Source organism: Urocampus carinirostris, chromosome 19 (genome assembly GCF_059441175.1).
Source record: "Urocampus carinirostris isolate Australia breed hairy pipefish chromosome 19, RoL_Ucar_1.0, whole genome shotgun sequence".
Taxonomy (NCBI): domain Eukaryota; kingdom Metazoa; phylum Chordata; class Actinopteri; order Syngnathiformes; family Syngnathidae; genus Urocampus; species Urocampus carinirostris.
The window spans coordinates 820,286-842,409 of record NC_142367.1 but is presented as its reverse complement, the minus strand read 5'-3'; the positions used below and the strand labels follow the sequence as shown (position 1 = coordinate 842,409).

General features: G+C 39.3%; 2 protein-coding genes and 1 long non-coding RNA gene across 10 annotated transcripts in view; 1 reads left to right on the top strand and 2 right to left on the bottom strand.

Moving 5' to 3' along the window:
* The window catches only part of mbtd1 (mbt domain containing 1), a 43,193-nt gene extending 36,688 nt beyond the window's left edge, over positions 1–6,505 (bottom strand). Inside the window, exons 1-6 of the mRNA XM_088323071.1 lie at positions 6,337–6,505; positions 4,659–4,863; positions 2,518–2,651; positions 2,333–2,447; positions 2,179–2,261; positions 899–1,016 (exon numbers count right to left, since the gene is read on the bottom strand). Coding sequence (XP_088179197.1) covers positions 899–1,016; positions 2,179–2,261; positions 2,333–2,447; positions 2,518–2,651; positions 4,659–4,863; positions 6,337–6,357 — 676 coding nt within the window. The 5' untranslated portion in view covers positions 6,358–6,505. The remainder of the gene's footprint in view (positions 1–898; positions 1,017–2,178; positions 2,262–2,332; positions 2,448–2,517; positions 2,652–4,658; positions 4,864–6,336) is intronic.
* Positions 5,164–21,765, top strand: LOC148346841 (uncharacterized). Of its 3 annotated transcripts, XR_015847843.1 has the most exons (4): positions 5,176–5,259; positions 16,045–16,178; positions 18,183–18,289; positions 20,094–21,765. It is a non-coding gene; the product is annotated as an uncharacterized LOC148346841 (long non-coding RNA). The 3 variants fall into 3 exon arrangements; XR_015847844.1 differs by lacking the exon at positions 16,045–16,178 and having other exon boundaries at positions 5,164–5,259; XR_015847846.1 differs by lacking the exons at positions 5,176–5,259; positions 16,045–16,178 and adding an exon at positions 6,328–6,500.
* The window catches only part of tmem94 (transmembrane protein 94), a 47,152-nt gene continuing 34,926 nt past the window's right edge, over positions 9,899–22,124 (bottom strand). For all 6 annotated transcript variants that reach the window (XM_088323070.1, XM_088323069.1, XM_088323068.1 and 3 more), the window contains 8 exons: positions 18,365–18,442; positions 18,216–18,301; positions 18,058–18,139; positions 16,136–16,299; positions 15,880–15,974; positions 15,590–15,683; positions 12,908–13,078; positions 9,899–10,514 (listed from right to left, as the gene is read on the bottom strand). In XM_088323070.1, coding sequence (XP_088179196.1) covers positions 10,442–10,514; positions 12,908–13,078; positions 15,590–15,683; positions 15,880–15,974; positions 16,136–16,299; positions 18,058–18,139; positions 18,216–18,301; positions 18,365–18,442 — 843 coding nt within the window. In that variant the 3' untranslated portion in view covers positions 9,899–10,441. The remainder of the gene's footprint in view (positions 10,515–12,907; positions 13,079–15,589; positions 15,684–15,879; positions 15,975–16,135; positions 16,300–18,057; positions 18,140–18,215; positions 18,302–18,364; positions 18,443–22,124) is intronic.

Genomic DNA, 22,124 nt, shown 5'->3' with positions numbered 1-22,124 from the left:
AGTGTAGTTGGGGTTAAAGGCCTCACCTTTTCTCCTCCAAACATATAGCTGGGCATTGTGGCTAAATAGCTCGATTTTTTTCGTCTGACCACAGAACTTTCCTCCAGAAGGTCTTATTTTTGTCCATGTAATTGGCAGCAAACTTCAGCTGAGTCTTATGGTGCTGCATTTGGAGCAATGGCTTTCCTTCTTGCACGGCCACCTCTCAGTCCATTGAGATGCAAAACACGGTTAACTGTGGACAGTTCCAGCAGCTTTCAATTCTTGGCAGATCTGCATTTTGGTAATTCTCAGTTGAATCTTCACGCTCCTGACCAATTTTCTCTCAGCAGCAAGTGATAACTTGCTGTTTCCTCCTGATTGTGGTAGTGACAAAAAAGTGCCAGGCACTTAATACCAACAAACAATCGTTTGCACTGTTGCTCTTGGGACCTGCAGCTGATTTGAAATGCTCCACGTGACTCTCCTAAATTGTTCAAGTCAATAATTTTAATTTTGTAGATCCATGTTGTGCATCTTTGACTTTCCCATTGTAGCGTTTGTGGGTGTTTGCATCCAATGAGCCCTATTTAAATGGCCTCAGAGAAGTCCCCAGCTCATGCTAAGAGGCTATGCTACGAAGCTCATTTCATTGACAACTTTCTAAGGCACCAAAATTGCTAATTCGTGTTGCTGTATGTATATTTTTGACCCAGCAGATATGATCACTTTTTCTGTTAGCCCATAATAAAGTCATAAAAGAACCAAACCTCATGAATGTTTTTTGTAACAAAGAACTATCTGTTCCAATCAATATCAGAGAAAAAATTGTAGTTGTAGAAATAACTGGAAATTCAAGAGAGCCATGACATTATGTTCTTCACAAGTGTAGGAAAAGCTTTGAACACACTTGGCCTACCTGCCAGCTTTACGATTTCTGCAATCCAATAAACCTTGGACAAGTGGTTGGTGTCAGAGTTGAGCACCTCGATTCTCACTCCTTCCTCGACCCCGCCCCAGCACGTCCCCATGGGGGCCTACCTCACCAGAAAGCAAACAAAGAAAATGAGCATACCGACAATATTGATAACAGCAATTAATGTATTTGGTATGACCTCATGCGGGCCTTCATAAAACCCAGGCAAAATTTGAATTGGGGTCACCTTTTACTTGATCATTTGCATACCTACAAGAACTCCTGCCATGTTCTACTCTAAGGGTAGGAAACTAGAGTTAGGGGCAACAGGTAGTCAAGGGGCTGACATTGGAGACAGATCCAATTTATTTCATTTATGAATACATGCAGACATTTGCATGTAATATTTCTTTTGAAATAGATTTGTCTGATCAAATTGGTTTTAAAACAATCACAATTAAAGCAAAAAAAAAAAAGTATTAAATCCCTGTTTTAAGCACTTAAGTGGATATTTACAACTACAACATTTTGGAGTATTGTAGTTTTTTTTGTTTTGTTTTTTTGTTTAGTATTTCTGGAGTCTTTTTTATTAGAGTTCTGTAGTTGTTTGTAGTATTACTGTAGTTTTATTTTGTGGCATTTCTGCAGTATTTTTTGTAGTATTGCCATTTTAGTATTTTGTTGTATTTCATAAGTATAATTTGTGTTGTATATCTGTAGTATTTTTTTGTAGTATAACTGTAGCATTATTGTTGTACTATATCTGTTGTATTGTGTAGTATTTCCATAGAATGTGTGGTATATCTGTAGTATTTGAATAGTACAGTATTAGTGTAGTTACATTTTTGTAGTATTTTTGTCTTATTTCCATAGTACAAATTTTGTAGTATGTAGCATGTTTGCAGTATTTCTGTTGTAATACTTCTGTAGTCGTGTTTTGTATTATAATATTATGTAATGGTATTTTTGTAGTATTAGAATGCCAGGCGGACCTTACACATTTGCAGCTCACTAAATCTGGCCCGCTTTCGAAAATGTTTGTAAGAAATCCATGGACTTGCATGCAAATCATGTGTTACTCTCTACCGTCATCTCCTGGCTAGTCATGACTGCAGTCTTAAGTTTTCAAATCCCGCACCCCATCTTTAAGAACACAATTTACCCGTATAACAAAATCTTAGTAGGGGCCCTCTAGAAAAGTACATGCCTATTTTGGCCTATTCAGTCTTAACAGTCAACTTGAAATGGCAAGGTGGACTGTAGAGGCTCTTATCGGTACTTACATGCTTAAAACAGCTGACTGGTGCTCCAATGGTGTTATTGACACAAATATATTGTCCCCAGTCAAAGCTCTCAGCAGGAACCACTGGCCCGAAAGAACACAACAAGTTGAGGAAACAGAAAACGCACACAAACACAAAAAGTGAACATCCACACCAGCTTTGGATTTGGCCTGGATCTGTTGACTTGCTTGGTACTGAGCATACGCCGCCAACTTTGCCACAAGAGGCTGCTTCTGCAGGACTTTGGCCTTTTTGGTGGGAGGCTTGCCCTAGTCCAAAAAGACATGGATAGGCTTTAAAGCGGTGGACACGGCAGACGCCATTTTACCATCCACCTACCTGCAGCCTGGCCAATATGCTGGCTTTCTTGGAATTGGATGAATAGCTCCGGGAACAAGAGACGCTGCAAAAGCGCTTGGTCTTTGAATAAAATGCATCTCGCACTCCAATCATTCCACACATTTCACAGGTGGCTGCAACATAAGACACCAAAAAACCTCTGAGCCTAAAATGCAGTACAATAAAGACACTGGATACCATATTTTCCGGTCTATGTCAATCCGATATAGACGTTGGACAAGCCTAAAAAGGCATAATTAAGAAGAAAACATGTATGGGTCGCATATAAGGATTTTTTTTAAACAACTCAACACCAAAAACTTACATGTCATCTTGAAAGACAATTTAAAATAAATAAAAGAATGGGCTGAAAAGTATGGGATACGATTGCAATAAAATTGAGATGCCTGTTAATTTCAGTAATGACGTAAGAGTGAAAGTATCTTCTATTTCATTTTAATACGGAAGGCAGAAAATGAAAGTAACTAGTGTATGTGTAAATGCATAAAAATGAGCAACGTTTGGACTCATTTTAACGATATTGATCGCTCTGAAACAGTGTTTTCAAAAGACTGCTGATCTTTCGCTTTTTTGTTTACTTCTAACTTTCTTTTAATTCATATTATTTTGCAGGTTTTTCAGGGTAGCCCCGTCTAAATTGGTTAAAGTAGAATTGTAAACAGTTATTTTTTGCATCTTATTTTATTTATAGCACTGAAGAGTTAATATATTTGATTGTTTTGCATTTTCAGGGATTTTGTTGTTTAACTAAATGTAAAAAGCTCAAATTGTTTTGTATTTTACAAATTATTTTTGTAGATCTGTGAGTATTTTAATTTACATTTCATGTGTTTTTCAGGGATCTCTTTCATTACATAAAATTACGAATTACTAAATACTTTGGTGCATTATGTTTTATTTTTACTGATAATTTATCATTAAAAAAAAAAGAAAAATCTGAGGACCCAAGCAAAAATAGACAGTTTTCTCAATATACCTGTCCCCTTGGGTGAGACTAGTAGGGCCAGTGACGGTTCATATGACAACGCCATAATGACAAGCCACCAGAGGAGTGTCAGCATGATTTTCACGCCTTTTTTTTCCTTTCATTTAATGTTTGGTTAATAGAGTTGGACTTCTAAGAAACATCGCTAGGGAAACAATTTCAAATATTTTAAAAGAACCTGACCCAACATTAAAATTCAAGCATTTTGTACAACCCCTGACTGCAGAAAGTTATTTTCCTTTTCGTGATATTTTTGTTCAGTGGTTTTAAAAATTAGAAATTCCTTTTTGAGACGGTTGAAAATATTTACTTAGGCGCGCCTAATCTTCTGAACGTTCGTGTCCCAATTAGTAAAAATAGGTGGTCTCATTTCGCAAAAGAAAATATTTTCAACTTGCTCAAAAATGATTTCATTACAAGGTGGAAATTCTCTGTGCTGTACTGTTTTTTTTTAGAGTCCCCACCAAAAATGAGATACAAGTCATTTTAGTGGCGTTTGCACGAGTGAGGTATGCTAGAGGGGGCAGGTATTTGTAGGCTCGACACTGCAAGGTGGAAATTATCAACACAGGCCTAGTGCGCCCGCTTGCGGTTTAGCGTGAAAATAATGTGGTAAATAGTATACTCAGGAATAATGTGTGAATATAGATCCATCTATCTATCATCTGCACCCCTTATCCTCAGTAGGGTCGGGGGTGCTGGAGCCAATCTCAGCTGTCTTCGAGCAGTGGGCAGGGGACACCCTGAACTGGTTGCCAGCCAGTCGCAAGGCATACAGGGACAGACAACTCGCTCGCTCATTCACACCTAGGGACAATATGAACCGGCCAATTAACCTGGCATGCATGTTTTTAGAATGTGGGAGGAAAGCAGAGTGCTTGGAGGAAACCCACGCAAGCACGGGGAGAACATGCAAACTCCGCACAGGAAGGCTGGTAACTGGATTTGAACCCATTACCTCAGACCTATGCCACCATGCCTATGTGTGAATATATTCAGAGATAAGTCTCATCAGGGTATAGGTCACAACGCGGACAAAGTATGGAAAAAAACTGCGACTTATAGTCTGGAAAATATGGTACTTGGAAAACAAATCGACCCATAAAATGCATTTGAAAAAAAATCGTGTACAAACCCATTCCGGCCTTTCCATCGGGGTAAGTATAGACCTGTCCATTGTTCTTGATAATGGGAAGACTGGCAGGTAGAGAGGAGACCACCTCATCCTCACTATCCTCTGAGCTGGAGCTGCTGGTGGATTCCTCGCTGCAACTGTCGTAGCCATCGAACATCCCAAAGGAATCTCTCCGCTTACGTTCTAGACGTGGGCTGCGTTCGGTCTTCCAGAAAACCCACAGTGCAAAAGATCACGCAACTAAACATTGATACCCAATTAGGCAGTGTTTTTCAAACTTTTTCAGCCAAGGCACAATTCTTTAATTGAAAAGAACCCACGGAACATCACCAGACTGTGCCGTTGCCTCTCCGATGAAAGTCAATTCAAATGAAAGATAGCTTTAGCTAGACTGCACAAATTGTATAATTTCCCATGGCCCAGTATGTTAATGATTACTGTGGACAACGGTTGAAAAACACTTGCAGAGCGGGGTTAGGCAAACTTTTAGTCGCGGGACGAATCTGTTTAAAAAAAAAAAAAATCCAAGGGGGTCAGGCTACAAGGGGAATTTTTTTTAATTAGATTTTCGGCTGTCTCTAAACAGATACCTCGGCAAAAGGTAAGGAAAAGGATTATGTAGGCTTATCCAATTTTTCTCATGTGTATTATTGACGATACATTAGTATACCTGCAGACATTATCATTTATATGTTGTACTGTATTTCAACTTATATTTGTTTATAAATAAACAATTCCATTGGTTTTGAAACATTCAGAAGTAATACAGTATATTGGTCCTTGGTCCCAAAATCAGTTTCAGTTTGGGGGGTTAATGCCCTGGGTGTCCCCACTACCTCGGGGACCAGGCTGGCCTTGACCTCCCACAATGACCTCAAGTAGGAGCTAAAGGTCCCTTAAAACAATGACTCAGAAACAGTTTCTTCCCCAAGGCCACCACAGTCATTAAAATTGAAACTATCTCTAGGACTTAAGACAGTTTTTGTTGCTGCTAAAAGGATATTGCTCTATTGTTATGATCCACTGTTAAATTGCACTACTATTGTAAGCAATATGTTGTAAATAATTTTGCCTAAGGCCTTTTATCCTGTTTTTTCCTCTTTGATGTATTTATTACACATTTGCCTTGGAGTACCATCTTTAATCTCATTGCATACAATGTTTCATTGCGTTATCAATGACAAAATACGAATCAATTCTAAATATACAACCCATTCAATGAAAATTCGTGTATTTTCTTCCTTATTATTGTTTTCAATACGTATTTTACCACTAGAAGGCGCTAAATAACACACAACGTCCCATTAAAAACAAAATGAAAGAAGTTGGCAATCAAAGGGGTCGCTTGGTTGTAGCTTTTATTTTGAAATGTTGATAAGAAATAGTAGCAAGTAGTTGTCGTTTCTGGTTAGCTCAAGGCTAAGTAGCATTTGCATAGCTTGCTAACGGAACCCCTTTCAAATACTTACTTATCCTCGTTATATTATTAAACCAAAACACTTTTGGGCCATTTGCAGTTCCGTTCCCCGACTCTTGAACCGTTCGAGAGTTTTAAAAGAGGGCGATGACACACGGCAGAGTCCGAAGACACAAAAACAACAACAAAGGAGCCTTTAAAGTAAAGCAGGCAGCTATATTAGCAGGCTCACTGCCCTGAATTCGGATTTACTTCGCTTACCAAATCGTGTGCGTCTTCCATTAGGCACTCCTGAAGGTGGAGTCCTCCCCGCAGACGCCTCCACTCGTCCCGAGCGCTGCCGTTTGCGAGACGGCGCTTCAGGACACTCCGCGGAGCCTTAGCGTTGGCCTTAGCATCGGCACTTGCTAAGCAAACCAAACAGGGTATCAACAGATACAGCTAACGTGTGCGCATGCACCGCTTTAACCTACTTTCCTGTGATTGGTCAAGTGAAAAACGGTGGGGACGGTGTTATGCCGAGAAATGCATCCCTGCCGAGATTTGCATCCCCTTGCTACTACAACCACTGTTACCTCGTTTTATCTCACTTTTATATCACTTTTCGGGAATGTAATGGCGAACATATAACCAAAACCACTTCGTCTTGTATTTGTTGGGAATTTAATACAACTTAAACCATTCCGTCTTTGTATTTGGTGTGAACGTAATCTAACGGTGTTATAAATCACTTTTGAGAACTGTTATGCACTGCCGTAAAGCTTGTTATGCATGAATAAGCTTTATGGTAGAGCGCATAACAGTTTCAATACGAGCGATTTGAATAGAAAAGGCAAAATAAACATGTTGCCTGCTCAAAAGTGATTAGTATACGGTGTGCATTACCGTTCGATTACATTCCCAACAAATGCAAGACGAAGTGGTTTAGGTTTTATGTTCGCCATTACATTCCCGAAAAGTGATATAAAAGTGAGATAAAACGAAGTAAAAGGGGTTATAGTAGATAGGGGATGCAAATCTCGGCAGGGATGCATTTTTCGGCACAACAACGGCATTCGCGTTTCGGAGGTCTTTAACCCAAAACAAGATTACTTTGTAAATAGTAAATTTGAAATTAAATGGACATTGTGTATCATTTTGCGCCCCCTAATGGTAAAAAAAAATAATTCGTTTAAAAAAAGGCAAAAATCCATTAATTATTTAATAAGAGTGGATGGATACTTTATTCATCCAGTACAGTAGTATCCACACGTTAAAAAATAAAATAAGAGATACAGAATACAATGCTTTTTAAACACTCGTAGACATTTGTAAGACAGTTTGAACTGGGACACAATATTTTTCAGATATTTTAAACATGAACTAATAACTGATGTACTACTAACTGAAATTGTCATTAAGTGAGGAATATTAGAATCCAGAAAAACCATGAATTCGTTATATTTGTAACAGACGTCAATCAATCATAGCTGGGGACATTACATTTTAGAGTTCTTGTACTACAGAGTATTTGGTTGAAGTAAATTTATCCTGCACACAAATGTAGAGGTTTTTGCTTTCATTTAAAATATGTTTAGGGTTTAAAAGAATTACTGTATTCATTGGGTCAATCAGAAAACAAATTTGCTCCTTGGTTGTTCCTAGTGTTACACCATAAGGTTTAGTTTTGGTCTGAAGGTGCAGAAACTCTACAAATTAAATTCATTTTAAATTAAGTTATCACTTGAAGATCTGTGTGGAGGAGTGGGCCAAGACCCCTCCTGCAGTGTGTGCAAACCTGGTGAAAGACTACAGGAAACGTTTGACCTCTGTAATAGCAAACAAAGGCTAAAGTACCAAATATTGACAGTCATTTTCTTAGGTGTTCAAATACTTATTTGCAGCTATATCACACAAATAAATCATGCATTGAGATTTCTGGATTTTTCTTTTTAGTTTATCTCTCTCACAGTGGACATGCACCTACGATGATCATTTCTGACCCCTACATGATTTTTAAGTGGGGAAAATAGCAAAATGCAGGGTGTTCAAATACTTATATTCTTCACTGTATACTAAATGACATGCTTTTACCCAAATATAAATTTGGGCAATTAGCTGCAGCACACGCATGTGCCCCAACACTCTGGTTGAAAAACCCTACTCTACAAGAAAAATAGAGTAAAAACTGGGCAAGGCATAGTAATAATGTTTCTGCTAACCACAAAGTGTAACTCAAAGTTCACAAATGGCAAGTGTCACTCATTAACAACGTTGAAGGATCCTGAATCACGAAGTGAAAAGAAACAATCAGCCAGACACTCTGGGTGCTCAGCACTCTCAAAGCTCTGAACCCAAAATCGCCCAATGCCTCCTACCTAATGTTTTCCATTCTGCTAAAAGAAAAAAGATTTACAGTGGGGAAAAAAGCACAAAGACTCTTTGAACTCAGATGGGCAAAGTTAACGCATACTTGAGAAAATATTTAACTTTGAACGTTTTTAAGGACAACTTAAACACCGCACTACACCTTCAACAGTATTTTAGTGATTTGCAACATATTCTTTAAGTGCCACTTCTTATTAAAATGTCACTGAATATGTTATCATAATTGCACGTACAATAATAGGCAAAAACACATTCTTCATGTACTTGTTATAAATGCACATTATATTTTTACTCATATTTTAATTTTTACTCCCTGTATTCATAATAATGTATCCTTTCATATCAGTTTACCAGCAATGGTCTTCCAAACAGTTACCCTTATCTTGTAAACTTAAAAATCCAGCTGTCTACGGTTGAATCTCTCGTACATTTAGTTTGCCTTGTAATGTGAGTTCCCAGAAGTGTTTGATAGATTTATGTTCCATTCGTAAATACATACCCTTTCCTATAAGGAGAATAAACATAATTGCTTTTGGAAAGTGAACACTCACCCGTTTTATTTCGTTCTGTTACTTTGTATAATAGTCCTCAACTGAACTGCTCTCTCGATCTCCTTTTTTTTTTGTACCAAATCAGTGTCTGAAATAACACCTGCCCGGACGCCAACGGCATGTATATTTTACGTGGCGTGTACAACTTAGAAAACGTCTCTGCCTGGGTGGCCGACAACTTTTTCAAGAAAAAAAAAAAGATGTTTTTTTCAAATCCAACGTTTGCTTTATTCCGATTTCAAAATCTTCGTTCGGTTTGGAAATTTCGGTTCGTTAGGCAATATGCATACTCGGCAGCCGATCAGAAGCCCGCATCGAGTAACTTCGTGCTTCCGGACTTTTGCATATCATTTTCCAAAGTAGACGCATAGAGAACACAAGAAAAATGGATAAGTTGTTAAGAATCAAGCCAAAACCTCAGCCCCAGAAAAAAGATTCAAAAGAAGCTAACAAAATTTATGATGTGACAAAACGTAAACGTACATTAAAAAATCGTGGAAAGAGGAGTTCACATGGCTTGTAAAAGACAACACAACGCAAACATTGCATGAATGAAGATGAGTAAATACAGGTACATACTGATGGTAGATGGAAAAAAGCGATGTAATATACATGCAATGAATGTTATAAGTACATTTATAATAAACTTAATTTTAAAGTGTTGATATGTTATATATTCTGATTATCAATCCTTAATACTTTGCAACAATGTTTTTTTTGCAATTATTCGTTTTATTTTCTTTCAAGTTGTGCAAAATGGGGCAGGCAACTTTGTGGCCGGGTGGTAACTTTTTGTCATGAGTTTCAGGCACTGACAAAATATTCGGTCCGAATCCAAGATGTTGATTCAGATTGTCTACGCCAAAACACTCCATGGGAAACGATGATTAATGAATTGAGAGCAATCATACGGCATTTTTTTATTCATCACTCATGAAAGGCAAAAACCTGGAGATTTGAGTGACTGTACCTCACTGCTATAGCACTTAACACTGACATACTTTGTACCTATGTAGAAGCAAGCACAAATCAAGCAATAAATCCCCTTAAAAGCATAATCTATCCCGTTGAAGTGTGTTTTAAGCTTCAACTTGAAGTTAAAGCTCAACAGCAATTAAATGTATATTCCCATAATCAAAAGTGACAACTGTGGAATGTTCATGACTACCACCACAAAAAAAAACAATTAAAAAAAAAATCACAATCATGTCTGTTGTGCTGCCAAGGCCCTGAGAGAGAGACACAGAGAGAGAGACAGAGAGAGAGAGACAGAGACAGAGACACAGAGACAGAGAGACAGAGACACAGAGAGAGAGAGAGACAGAGAAAAGAACTGCCTTGCTGTAGTGTACTTGAGTGTGGTCAATGCCCTTGTTTGGCTGCCTGAAGTTTTGAGTTCAATTACTGACTGGTCAAATAATTGGAAAAAAAAATGAGAGCAGTGCCAGTCAGAATGGAGAGTTCATTCCCAGTTTGGTTTCAAATTGTAGCTTCTGTCTCTTTTGGTAGCGTACCCGAATCCTGAAAAGAAAAAAAAGAAAAAAGAAAAAAAGAATTAGACATGTTTAGCATAAAGTGGATTTAATCCTGTGGCAAATGATAAGAAAATGGATACAATGAAAAATACATCTTTTATTAAATATACTGCAGATTAGTGCAGTAGAAAAATTACCTTAACTCAGCTATTTATGAAACCCTTTAAAACAGCCAAGGTTGAAGTGTTGTACACACGTAAAACATAGTTAACAAAAAACAGAAATAGACCATAAAATAATGAGAACACTTAAAAAGTATATAAATAAAATAATGAAAAACGGACAAAGTCTCAAGTTGGGTCAAAAGCCAAGGAATAAAAATGGGTTTTAAGACTAGTTTTAAAAATGCACAGTGAGAGAGCCTGTCTGATGAGCAAGGGCAAAATAGCCCTTAATAACAAAGAGTTTCAAAGGGCTGCACAGACCACAGATTACTGCAAACCACAGACTATTATGACACCTTCACCTGATCTAAAACCTACATGAGGGCAAATAATACACAGATATTGTCAACATAAAATATAGGTTATTCATATGCTGTAGGTACGAGTGTGCCGACTGTGTTGTATGGTGCAGAGACTTGGAGCCTGAACGCAGATTTGAGAAGGAAATTGAATGTTTTTGAGATGAAGTGTATGAGGAGTATGTTAAGAGCGACAAGATTGCATAGATAGAGAAAGGAAGTTGCGAGAGCCAGAACTGGAGTAGTAGTAGAACTGAGCAAGCGTGTGGAAAAGAGAGTACTCGGTTGGTTTGGACACATGGAGAGGATGGATAAGGAGCGAATGTTGAAAAGGATCTACGTAGCAGAAGTAAATGGAAGGAGACCAAGAGGAAGGCCGCGATTGACGTGGATGGATGGTATTATGAGTGCACTGCAGGAAAGAGGTCAAAATCTAATGGAAGTTCGAGCTCTTGTTGGTAATAGGAATGAGTGGAGAGGTGTTATAAAAGGATAGTGGGATGTTTGGACGTGTTCTAAGGGATGGGCAGGGCACCTGTATGGTGCGGCAGGGGTAAACCAGTGAAAGCTGTCGGGCCCTGCTGTTGAACAAGAATGTGTTGTGTCACTCTGACCCAAGTGACATGGCCGCTTTCTTGTGTCCCGTTTCATCTGGAGGGACGAAAGCATGACCAACTTGGGTGGCGAGGTGCCTAACTTGTATGGGTGTTTGGGTATTTGGGTTGGCCATGGTCGAAAATGTTTGTGTGTGTTTTTGCTATTTTTTTCCCCCTTTTTATTTTCTTTGTTATTGTATGTGTTTGTCTTGCTGTCGGTCACCCCTCTTGAGGGATATGACCAAGGTAGATAGATAGATGGATAGGTGGATAGGTACGAGTCATTTTCGTGACATTTGAGCAAGGGGGGCGTTTTACTTAAGGAGTGCATTTTTCGACACAACAAGAACTTGTAAGCATCTAGACTTTTATACGTTTCTAGATCAGCACCAGTGTATGGGGATACTCCATTTACAATATAGTGGTAGAGCTGTGGACTTATTTCAGGCAGACTGGACGATTTGGTTGGATCTGTGAATATGTCCTGAGGAAAGCGGTAAGGGGTTGGTAGCTAGCCCTGATATCCTCAGCTTGTCTATTTAACACTATTTGAGCTTTCCAACAAGGTGAGCCACATATACTGACAGCTGCACAATATTAATTTGACTCCTCATTGCCAATGGTGTTATAGAATAGCTTTTCTTGTTGTGTTGTCCGTTTACTGGCTCCGTCCACTGTTTACTACAGTTTACCGTCTGTCATGGTGTCGTCACAAGGTTAGATCACATGTGTGCAAAGGGTCAATACGCGTATAAAATGTGCAATGCAGGTTATCAAAACCAAATTGGCTCATGTTACTTAAATCTTACAGAGATGAGTCATAATTTGTTTTGTTCGACTGTGCGACTTGCTTTCCCTTTAACTGTTCCTGCATCACTGAGGTAGTGGAATGATACGCCAGGTCTGAATAGCAAACCTTGCAGGTAGTCTTTTCATTCACCGTATCCAAGTTAAAATGTTCCCAAACTTTAAATGTTTTGGTACGTGTGTGCGATGTTGATGCCGCCATTTCTGTACGTTTATATTACTGCTTGAGACAGATACGCTATTGCGCATAAGCGACTCTCAGCAAAGATTATCTTGTAAGATGCCTCACTCTGTTGGAAAAACATGTTTGCCGACAATGGAATTCATTGTCGCCTATTTCAATTATCGATTTTTGTCGACTAATCGTTGCAGCCCTAGTTCAAAGTTCTGAAGTTGCTGCTTCACACGAGCAAAAGGTGCGGAAGGAATGAACAAGGAATGGACTGCGAAAATGACAGGCCAAGGCGATTTCAAATGTTTTGGAAGGAAGGTGTCTGCGCCCTATGCGCTGACCTGATCTCGTGAAGCTTGACTGCCTCGTTGACCAGCACCACCAGAAGGAGAGACATTGAGGCCAGGAGCCAGCCCAGCAGGGGGATGTCAGCCAGGCAGAAGGTCTGCTGGGTGTCTCGGTCGCGCCACACCTGGTAATCCACCGTTCCCTGCACCATCTGGCTCAGCAGGCTGTGGGACACAAACCCACATTTTTCCTGATAGGTTTGGTAGACACTCAAATAAGGAGAGAAGACATAAATGAATTTTGAGCTTGCAAGTAGAACAGGAGAGGACTGTACAAACCTTCAAAGTTTACAACAGGGGTGTTAGAACTTTTCAGAAAGCGAGACAGATGTGAGCGCCGACTATTTAGCATGGCAGTCTTTAATAAATTTAACTGCCATCAAAGGTTTGCAGTAGGGCTGCAACAACTAATCGACACAATCTAATAAAAATGCATATTAAAAGCGTTGACAACTCATTACCTCATAGATTCGTTGTGTTGCACGATTTATGAGCCACTAAGCATATTTAATCAATGCAAATAAGTACAATGTGTGTCGTTGTAAAGCTGTAGGGTTGTAGTACCACTTTATCCCGGCAGAGGACCTGGAGACCATGTTTAAGGTATCTTATGTTTTTGGCATGAAACAAATCTAACTATTCTAAAGTGCTGCAGAAATACAGAGGAATGTTTATGTACATGTTTATCTCAACACAAAGGGCAAATTCTTAAGCATACTATATATCATTTTCACATTGGGATGCTTACCAAATTCAAAGAATTAACCGAAAACTATAAAAGCTATGAATAAAATTCAATTCGTTGTTCTTTCTTCGTTTTTGTTTTGTACGATATAAAATACTCTTATAAAATAAGAGTATCTGACATTTCTGCATGTGTATAGCATACATTTATGTTTTTTTTTATTGTCAAGCTTTTTGAAAAATACTTCAATTTTTTATTGTTTTATAGTGTAGAATATTATGTTTTTTGTGCAATATTTTCTTCCTGTTCAAAACTTAACAATATTTGAATATATCAGGAAATTAAAAATATGATTTTAAAAAAAAATCAAATTCCTCGATTAATCAAAAGAATAATCGACTGATTCATTGGTTATTAAATTCGTTACTTGCAGCCTTAGTTCGCAGTGCCTGGCGATCCGCATTGCAACCTCCAAGCTCGCCGTATTTTCATTTGACTTGCAAGGTCTCACGGAAAATCGCTCCTGTGCCGTTAAAACAGCTTCCAGTCGCTTCACATTTTCACAGCATTCGTTTCCAGTTAGCTTGTCGTAGTCAGCATGTTTTGTCTCGCAGTGCCTCTTGAAATTATATTTTTTTAAAACGGCCAGTCTCTTGGCAAATTAGGCAGTCACAGTTGTTTTGGATTTCGGTGAAAAATACTCTAATTTCCACTTGTCCTGGAAGCGGCGGCTCTCAAAGTCAACTTTCTTTTTTTATTTACAGTTGCCATTTTGGAAATGGGGTGGGCTAAGGTTTTCACATAAAGCCAAGGTCAAGGTGGCCAAAGGGGTACAGCTATCTTCTGATGAAATTGTGATTTTATTTTGTACAAACTTTTTTTATACTGCAGTCATCATTACGGTTGGGCCACAGATTACCGTAATTTCTGCACAATAAGGCGCACCCCAAAATAGTCTTTTGTCATACATTTTTCCATACATAAGGCGCCCCGGACTCGAAGGCGCTACAGCAGGAACGCAACTAAACAATCAGATAGGTCAGTAAAACTTTGTTGAGAAGCAAATACATGTTTCGGACGCATACAGACACGATGTCACCCCTCACTGAAATAGGTCATGCCACATATAATTGGAAAGCTTAAACTCTTGTAATTTTAAAATATGCACCATTTAAAAATATCTACTCATCCCAGAAACATCATGGTCAGTCTGAAACAAGATACTTGAAAAATAGCTCACCAAAGACAACTTGCAGCCATCATGGTCTCCTTACATCCGTAAGTGTAGTGAATCCAACCATGTAAAATATGTACGTACTTCAAAACACACGATAGTGCCGATAGATTAAAAAAAAAAAAAACACGTAAAAGCATCAATTGACGTTGCTTATTGCTAGCTGTGTTTTTAGCCTCATAATTCCTGTTTGCAAATAAACAGACTAGTAAAATTATTTTCTCTACTTGTGATTTACATCTCTTTCGGCCAATTTCAGGCTTTGTTTTAACCCGCTTTAGCCTATGCGAGCCTGTAAATGCTTGAAAGGACCCTCATCCCTTTCCTCCGATTCAAATAATGATTGACATTGGTTAGGAAATGAAACGCCAGAATATACATACCGGCGGCTGCTTACTGTAGTTGCGAGACCTTTTGCGACTCAATAATGATCCATATAAGGCTCATTTTAAACAAAATTTGAAGACTTTTAGGTGTGCCTTCCAGTGCAGAAAATATGGTATTCATTTTATGACAAGGACCGCGGGACTGTAAAAATTTGATAATTGGACATGCCTTCCTTTAGCATGTCCAGAAGTTCAACATTATATGCGATAGATAGCATCTTCTGCTGCTTTTTGTTATGACGATGGCTTTTAGAAAAACTTCAAATTGCAAGAGAATTTGCACACACTCAATTTCAACTCGACAAGGCGATTTACGCACGTATACATATTAAACACAATCTTTCCATGCAGAATCAGCGGTCGCAACTTACACCGTAGGTGCAACCACACACCAGCAGGAGTTGCTGAAAGGATTCTTTCGCCACAGGGACTGTGAACGATGGACATAGCTCATCGAGATCACCACTGAAAAAAATTCAAGACCAAAATGTCACTTTATGTCATTGAAGAATAATTTTGCTTGTTTGCTTTTAATTATGCATTTTTGGCTGGTGCGACTTATACTCCAGAGAGACTTGTAGTCGGGAAAATACAGTGGGTTCATTTGGAAATCTGACTGTGCCTCACAGCAGAAGCAAGTGTTGGTGTGTGGCCAACATACCCGTATGCAAGACCAGGAAGCCGCTCATGACTTTCTGTGTCAGCAGCAGTCCGTTGGAGAGATCATTAAACCAGCGAGGAGCGTACGATGAGGAACTGAAAAAATCCAGACGAGATGTTGTTATGAACCACTTGCAGACATGAACTCATTTACTAACTTTAACAGGGCCAACTGGCAGTGAAGGAGTTGAATGACTTGCCCCCCCCCCATTTTGAGAAGACGAGTTGAGACTGTCGATGGGTGGGAAGCCGCTTACCTGGCAGTGAAGATATGCAGACATTGGTCGGTAGCATTCTCAGGTACTGTCACATTTACACTCCAGAGGCACACTTCTTGCAGTGTGAATCCAAAGGCCAATAAGTATGCACACACGCTGAGGCCAAACTTAAAAACAAAGCAGCCGAGAAAGTAGTTCTGAGTCTAGAAGGGGAAAAAAAAAAAAAAAAAGGAAGAGGAATTATAGGATAACGCCTCAATTTTATTTAATGGTTCAAGAACATGTCCCCCCTTACATTGTGTAGATCACTGGATGACAAAATGTATTATTATTCTTTCGGGGTCTCACGAGTAGGGACGCTTCTCTCACTTGCTACCAAATTGTTTTCTTCTTTACTCCCTAGTGTTATAGCTAATGGAATTATTTGTTTTTACTGTCGCTGCAGTTTTTCCTTCTTTCTTACAAGCCTACATTTCAACAACAACAAAAAAAGACAACGACGACATGGACTCGATAAAATCAGCAATAAAAGAATGTTAAATGATTGTCTACAAAATAGAGAAAAATTCTGAGAAAATTGAGAAAATACGGAAAACACAGAGAAAAGGAATAATTTGAGAATATCAAAGAGGTAATAAACCATATCAACAGATCAAAGAAAATCAACAGCAACACAAAGAAAGTGAAGAGAAGAAGAAAATTATACAACAGTGCAGATGATTTTGAGCAACAGGCTTGTTTAAAATGATTTAATAATTACAGGCCTAAACGTTCACCGATGCGCAAGAAATGCACACTCAAACGAAAACATGGAGGCAGTGGCTTAAAAGGTAATTTCTTAATTCAGAAATTTCAGCATAATGATGAACAAAAACCTTGTTAAGCTCTGCTATGAATTCCCATCGTGAGGAGGTACCATCTGTTTTGCTACGGGTTTCCAACCCATTTGGGAAGTGTGCTATTTAGAAGCAAGGACCTAAAACAAAGAAAAATCTCCCCCAAATAAAAGCTTGGAGAGGTGTTGTAAAAGGATAGTGGGATGTTTAGACGCGTTGTGGATAAGAGTACTCAGTTGGTTTGGACACATGGAGAGGATGGATGAAGGAGCGAATGTTGAAGAGGATCTAGAGAGCAGAAATAAATGGAAGGAGACCAAAAGGAAGGCCGCGATTGACGTGGATGGATGGTGTTGTGAGTGCACTGCAGGAAAGAGGTCTAAATCTAGTGGAAGCTCAAGCTATTGTTGGTAATAGGAATGAGTGGAGAGGTGTTGTAAAAGGATAGTGGGATGTGGACGCGTTCTAAGGGATAAGCAAAGCACCTGTATGATGCGGCTGGGGTAAACCAGTGAAAGCTGTCGGGCCCTGCTGTTGAACAGAAGAGTGTGTTGTGTCAACCTGACCCGAGTGACAGGGTGCTTTCTTGTGTCCCATACCATCTGGGGGGGACGAAAGCATGACCAAGTTGGGTGCCGAGGTGCTTAACTTGTTTGGGTGTTTTGGGTTGGCCATGGTCCAAACATTTTTGGGTAGTTTTTTTGCTACTTTTTCCCTTTTTTATTTTCTTTGTTTTTGTATGCGTTTGGCTTGCTGTCGGTCACCCCTCCTGAGGGATATGACCAGGGTAGATAGATGGATAGAAATAAACGCTTATTTTGATGTAAGCAACGCAGAACCAAAAAACGGAAGCTGCGGATTGTTTATCATGACAGTGTTTGAGAAGAAAATGAAACATACAAAATATAATTTTGTTTCATCACTCTGAAACCAACATTTAAGAATCTGCTAGGCATCTTAGTCACTAGCGGACATTACAGGAAATAGGTGATGCATTCACACTGTTGGTAGCTGTAAACACGGTTTCTGGCCAGACTGACAAAGCTCCCAGCAGACGCTTCAATATTTGGCTAGAATGTGTAGCTGTTAGGATGTCTCTAGAAAACTGCCAAATACAGAGCTCACCTTCCTTGGGATGGCGTCCAGGTTCTTCCCAGTAGCGACGGTCATGACAGAATTATCTCTAGGCTTTCCCAGAAGTGACAAGCTACCGTAAAAAAGTCCACATGATCTCCATTTTGTTTTCTCAGTGTTGATGTCGATTAAGGGCGGAGGGCTTCTACCTGAGCAGTGGACAGCTGAAGCAGGACAGCCAAAGGATGTCTGTGGTGTTCATGGGAGGCGGCAGCTGAGCCAGGTAGGCTAAAAACTGCACGGCAAAGAGCTCACTCAGCTGGTTTAATGACACTACAAAGACTGTTTGCGGTCTCACCTGGATGATGACCAAACTCAGCTGGCACTGCAGCAGAAAAAGAAAACACTTGCGGATGCCATACGTCATGTGCCGAGCCTGCAAAATAAAATAAAAAAATTAAAATCGAACGCTCGCCAAGAGCCCTGTGTGCTTACGAAGGGTTTTAGCTAAAGGGTCAGGAACCTATGGCTCATGGGCAATGTTCTTAGGTATCTTCCACGGGTCTTAATGTTCACACAAAGTCTGTGAGCATCGCTTGAAACAATGGTAAACAACATCAATCCTAAGTCTGGCAACCAAATCATGAGCAAACATGTCCAAAACCTAAAATCAAGGTCCATTTTGCAGAGTTTATGGCAATGCTAAATTATTTTTTACATTTCAATGAGTTGACTAATGTACTATTGAAAAGGCTGTACAGCCCACAAATGTTTTTACATGAGATTTTAAAATTTGTTTTAAGTATATTTTGTTACACAATACAGTACACTAACACTGCATTTGATCCTACAGAAGTTAAATTCAATACTTTTTTAAATCAAATTTAACACCAAGTTGACAAAAAACAAAACAAAACAAAAAACAATTGAATCAAACAAAACACAAATATTTCTCGCACACAATACTTAGTGCCACGTACAGATTACCGGGCACAGCTCTTTAGCTGTTATTTAATGGACACTCCTCCATGGTCCAAAGTAGAAGTAAGATCTTGGGCCCTAACCCAGCCCAAAATTCAATGTTAATTGTTGAGTCGGGTCGGAACAGGCTTCTCTCTCGCCTTCATTTATTTAAAAAAAAAAAAAGTCCTCTTCTTGGATGATCTGCACAGCATGCACTTACTTTTACTCAAGTAATTTTTTAGAAGACTGCGTTTTACTTCCACTTGAGTAATATTTTTTGAAGTGGCCAAAGTTGTATTATTCAGATAACTATTATTAAGAACATACTTTACCAAACAATCAGTTTAGCTCCAAAGACATTTTCATCCTCTGTGTCACGGTGAAAGATGCGCCACTTCCTCTTTTCACCTTCCCTTACATCATTTCCACCTTTCGCCAATAGCTTACAAGCCGTCTCAGTCGGATGCGGAGATCATAATTCATGCGTTTGTTAACTCTAGTTTCGATTACTGAAATGCATTACTCTCTGGTCTCCCAAAGTCCAAAATCAAGAGCCTTCAGCTGGTACAAAATGCTACAGCGAGGCTTTTAACTAAGACAAGAAAATTTGATCACATTACCCCGATTTTAGCTAACCTGCATTGGCTCCCTGTTAGCTTAAGATGTGTTTTTAAGGTTTTGTTGGTAGTATACAAAATCATGCATGGACTAGCTCAGTCATATTTTTCAGATTTAATTTCGCCCTATGTTCCGGTCCGGAGTCTTTGCTCTGAAAACGCTGGTCTACTAGTGATCCCAAGAGCCAAGAAGAGATCCGCAGGTTTGAGAGTGTTCTCCATTCGGGCCCCAGCCCTGTGGAATGCTCTTCCCCCTGAGATCCAATCTGCAACCACAGTGGAAGTGTTTCATCTCATCTCATTAGCTACACCGCTTATCTTCAGTAGGGTCGCGGGGGTGCTGGAGCCCATCCCAGCAATCATCGGGCAGTGGGCAGGGGACACCCTGAACTGGTTGCCAGCCAATCGCAGGGCACAAGGGGACAGACAACTCACTCGCTCATTCACACCTAGGGACAATTTGGACCGGCCAATTCACCTAAAATGCATGTTTTTGGAATGTGGCAGGAAACTGGAGTGCTCGGAGGAAACCCACGCAAGCACGGGGAGAACATGCAAACTCCGCACACAAAGTCTGCAGCTGGATTTGAACCCACCTAGGATGTTCCCAAGACATGAACTGTGCCGCACATGCGCTAACCACTAGGCTTAAAACACACTTCTATTCTATAGCATATAAATAACCTATATTTTATGTTGAGAATATCAAGTCAAGTCAAGTCATTTTTATTTGTATAGCCCTAAATCACGAAGAGTCTCAAAGGGCTTCACAGATTATTACACTATATTCCAACATCAATTGCAGCCTGGTCATCCTAGAAGGGGGATTACCTTGTGTGCTGTCCCTTCTCAAGGTTTCTTTAATTTCCTCATGTTGAGGTTTTTAAATTTTTTCCTTGCCCTCATGTAGGTTTAAGATCAGGGGATGGTGTAATAATAGTCTGTGGTTTGCAATAATATGTGGACTTTGCAACCCTTTGACACCCTTTGTGATTAAGGGCTGTACAAATAAACATGTCTTGACTTGACAAACTTTATACTTTTCAGACAAATGTTTCACTATTTAAATCTTGTAACTTGCCAAATATGATTTTCTTTCCGGTGCCATTACGTTCAATTTCATTTCGAAATGCGCAGTTGATTTGAGGGACTCGGCCCGAAGTAAATCCGAAGCTGCGTACTTCAGCCAAAACACACACTTTGGCACCGAGGTAAAGCTTCGGATTTACTTCCGCACCCAAGTAAAGCTGCAGGTTTACTTCTGGCTTGATCCATCAAATCAAGTTAATCGGTCTGGTTCGGGCTTATACAACTGCGGGCTGGGTCAGGCTGTATTTTTTTTAGGCCCGATCTTACCTCTAAGAATCAATTAGTGAATTATTAAAAAAGACAATTAATACATTTTACCAAATATTTTTAGTTGAAACAAATATGAATCCTAATAACGCGTTCACATTTTAAGACTTTCTAAAATTGGATTCAAGACATTTGAATGCCAATTAAGGCCTTTATTTTTAGAATAATGAATTAAATGCATTTTAAGACTTCAAATATCCGCAGGAACCCTGTAACATTTTGGGGGATTTATTTCGTCGGTCGCACAAGACAGGACTGTATTCCATCACACTTTCTAGTGGAAGTATAATGATGGCTACAAGGTTGACTTGATAGATTTAGAAATTGTTTGAATGTGCCCTGCGATTGGCTGGCAACCAGTTCAGGGTGTCCCCTGCCCACTGCCCGGAGATGGCTGGGATGGGCTCCAGCCCCCCCGCGACCCTAATGAGGATAAGCGGTACGGCTAATGAGATGAGATGAGATGAATGCAACCAAAGGCCGATCAAAGAGACTTTTTTTCTAGACTTTTCCTTTATTTCCTAAGATCCCATTTTTTTCTTTAATTTTATTCTCCTTTCATTTATTTTCTGCCAAATTTTTGCTTCTTTTAAATTTTAGTCTTTTCTTTAAGGTAGTGTTCGACTTACTGACGCCATATTCTGGCTGAAATCATCATCGCAGACTCTGTCAAGCTGAATTTGGTGTGCATGCCTGTGCGTGTCTCTCTTGGATGTGCTGAAAAAAATATCGTTTCAACTTTTTGGTTGTTTGTACTGGATTTGAAACAGTCATTTTCTTGCTTTCAACATTTTCATCCGACAATAAAAGACAACCTCGAGCACGCGCGTGAAATCATTCTTCCCCTGCCTCCTTTAGTTTAGCCTTAAGTGCTGAGTGTCTGGAACACCGATGTAAAAAGAAAAAAAAAGCATATAGATGCAGTAATAAAAATATAAGGTTCTTTGCAACCAGTTGGGCATTGTTAACACATCCTTAATATAGAAAATATTTTATTCTAAATTTTTTAATGACACCCAAAACTACGCAACCCATTTTTAAGTTACTGCGAAAGAGAGACAAATTTTAAGTTGTGTATTGATATTGATATGGGCCACAGGCGCTGTCATCATTATTATTTTATAGATCTGATCAAATCATCAAACAATAAAATAAAATGTGCTGAAGCTTTTGTCCGGAGAG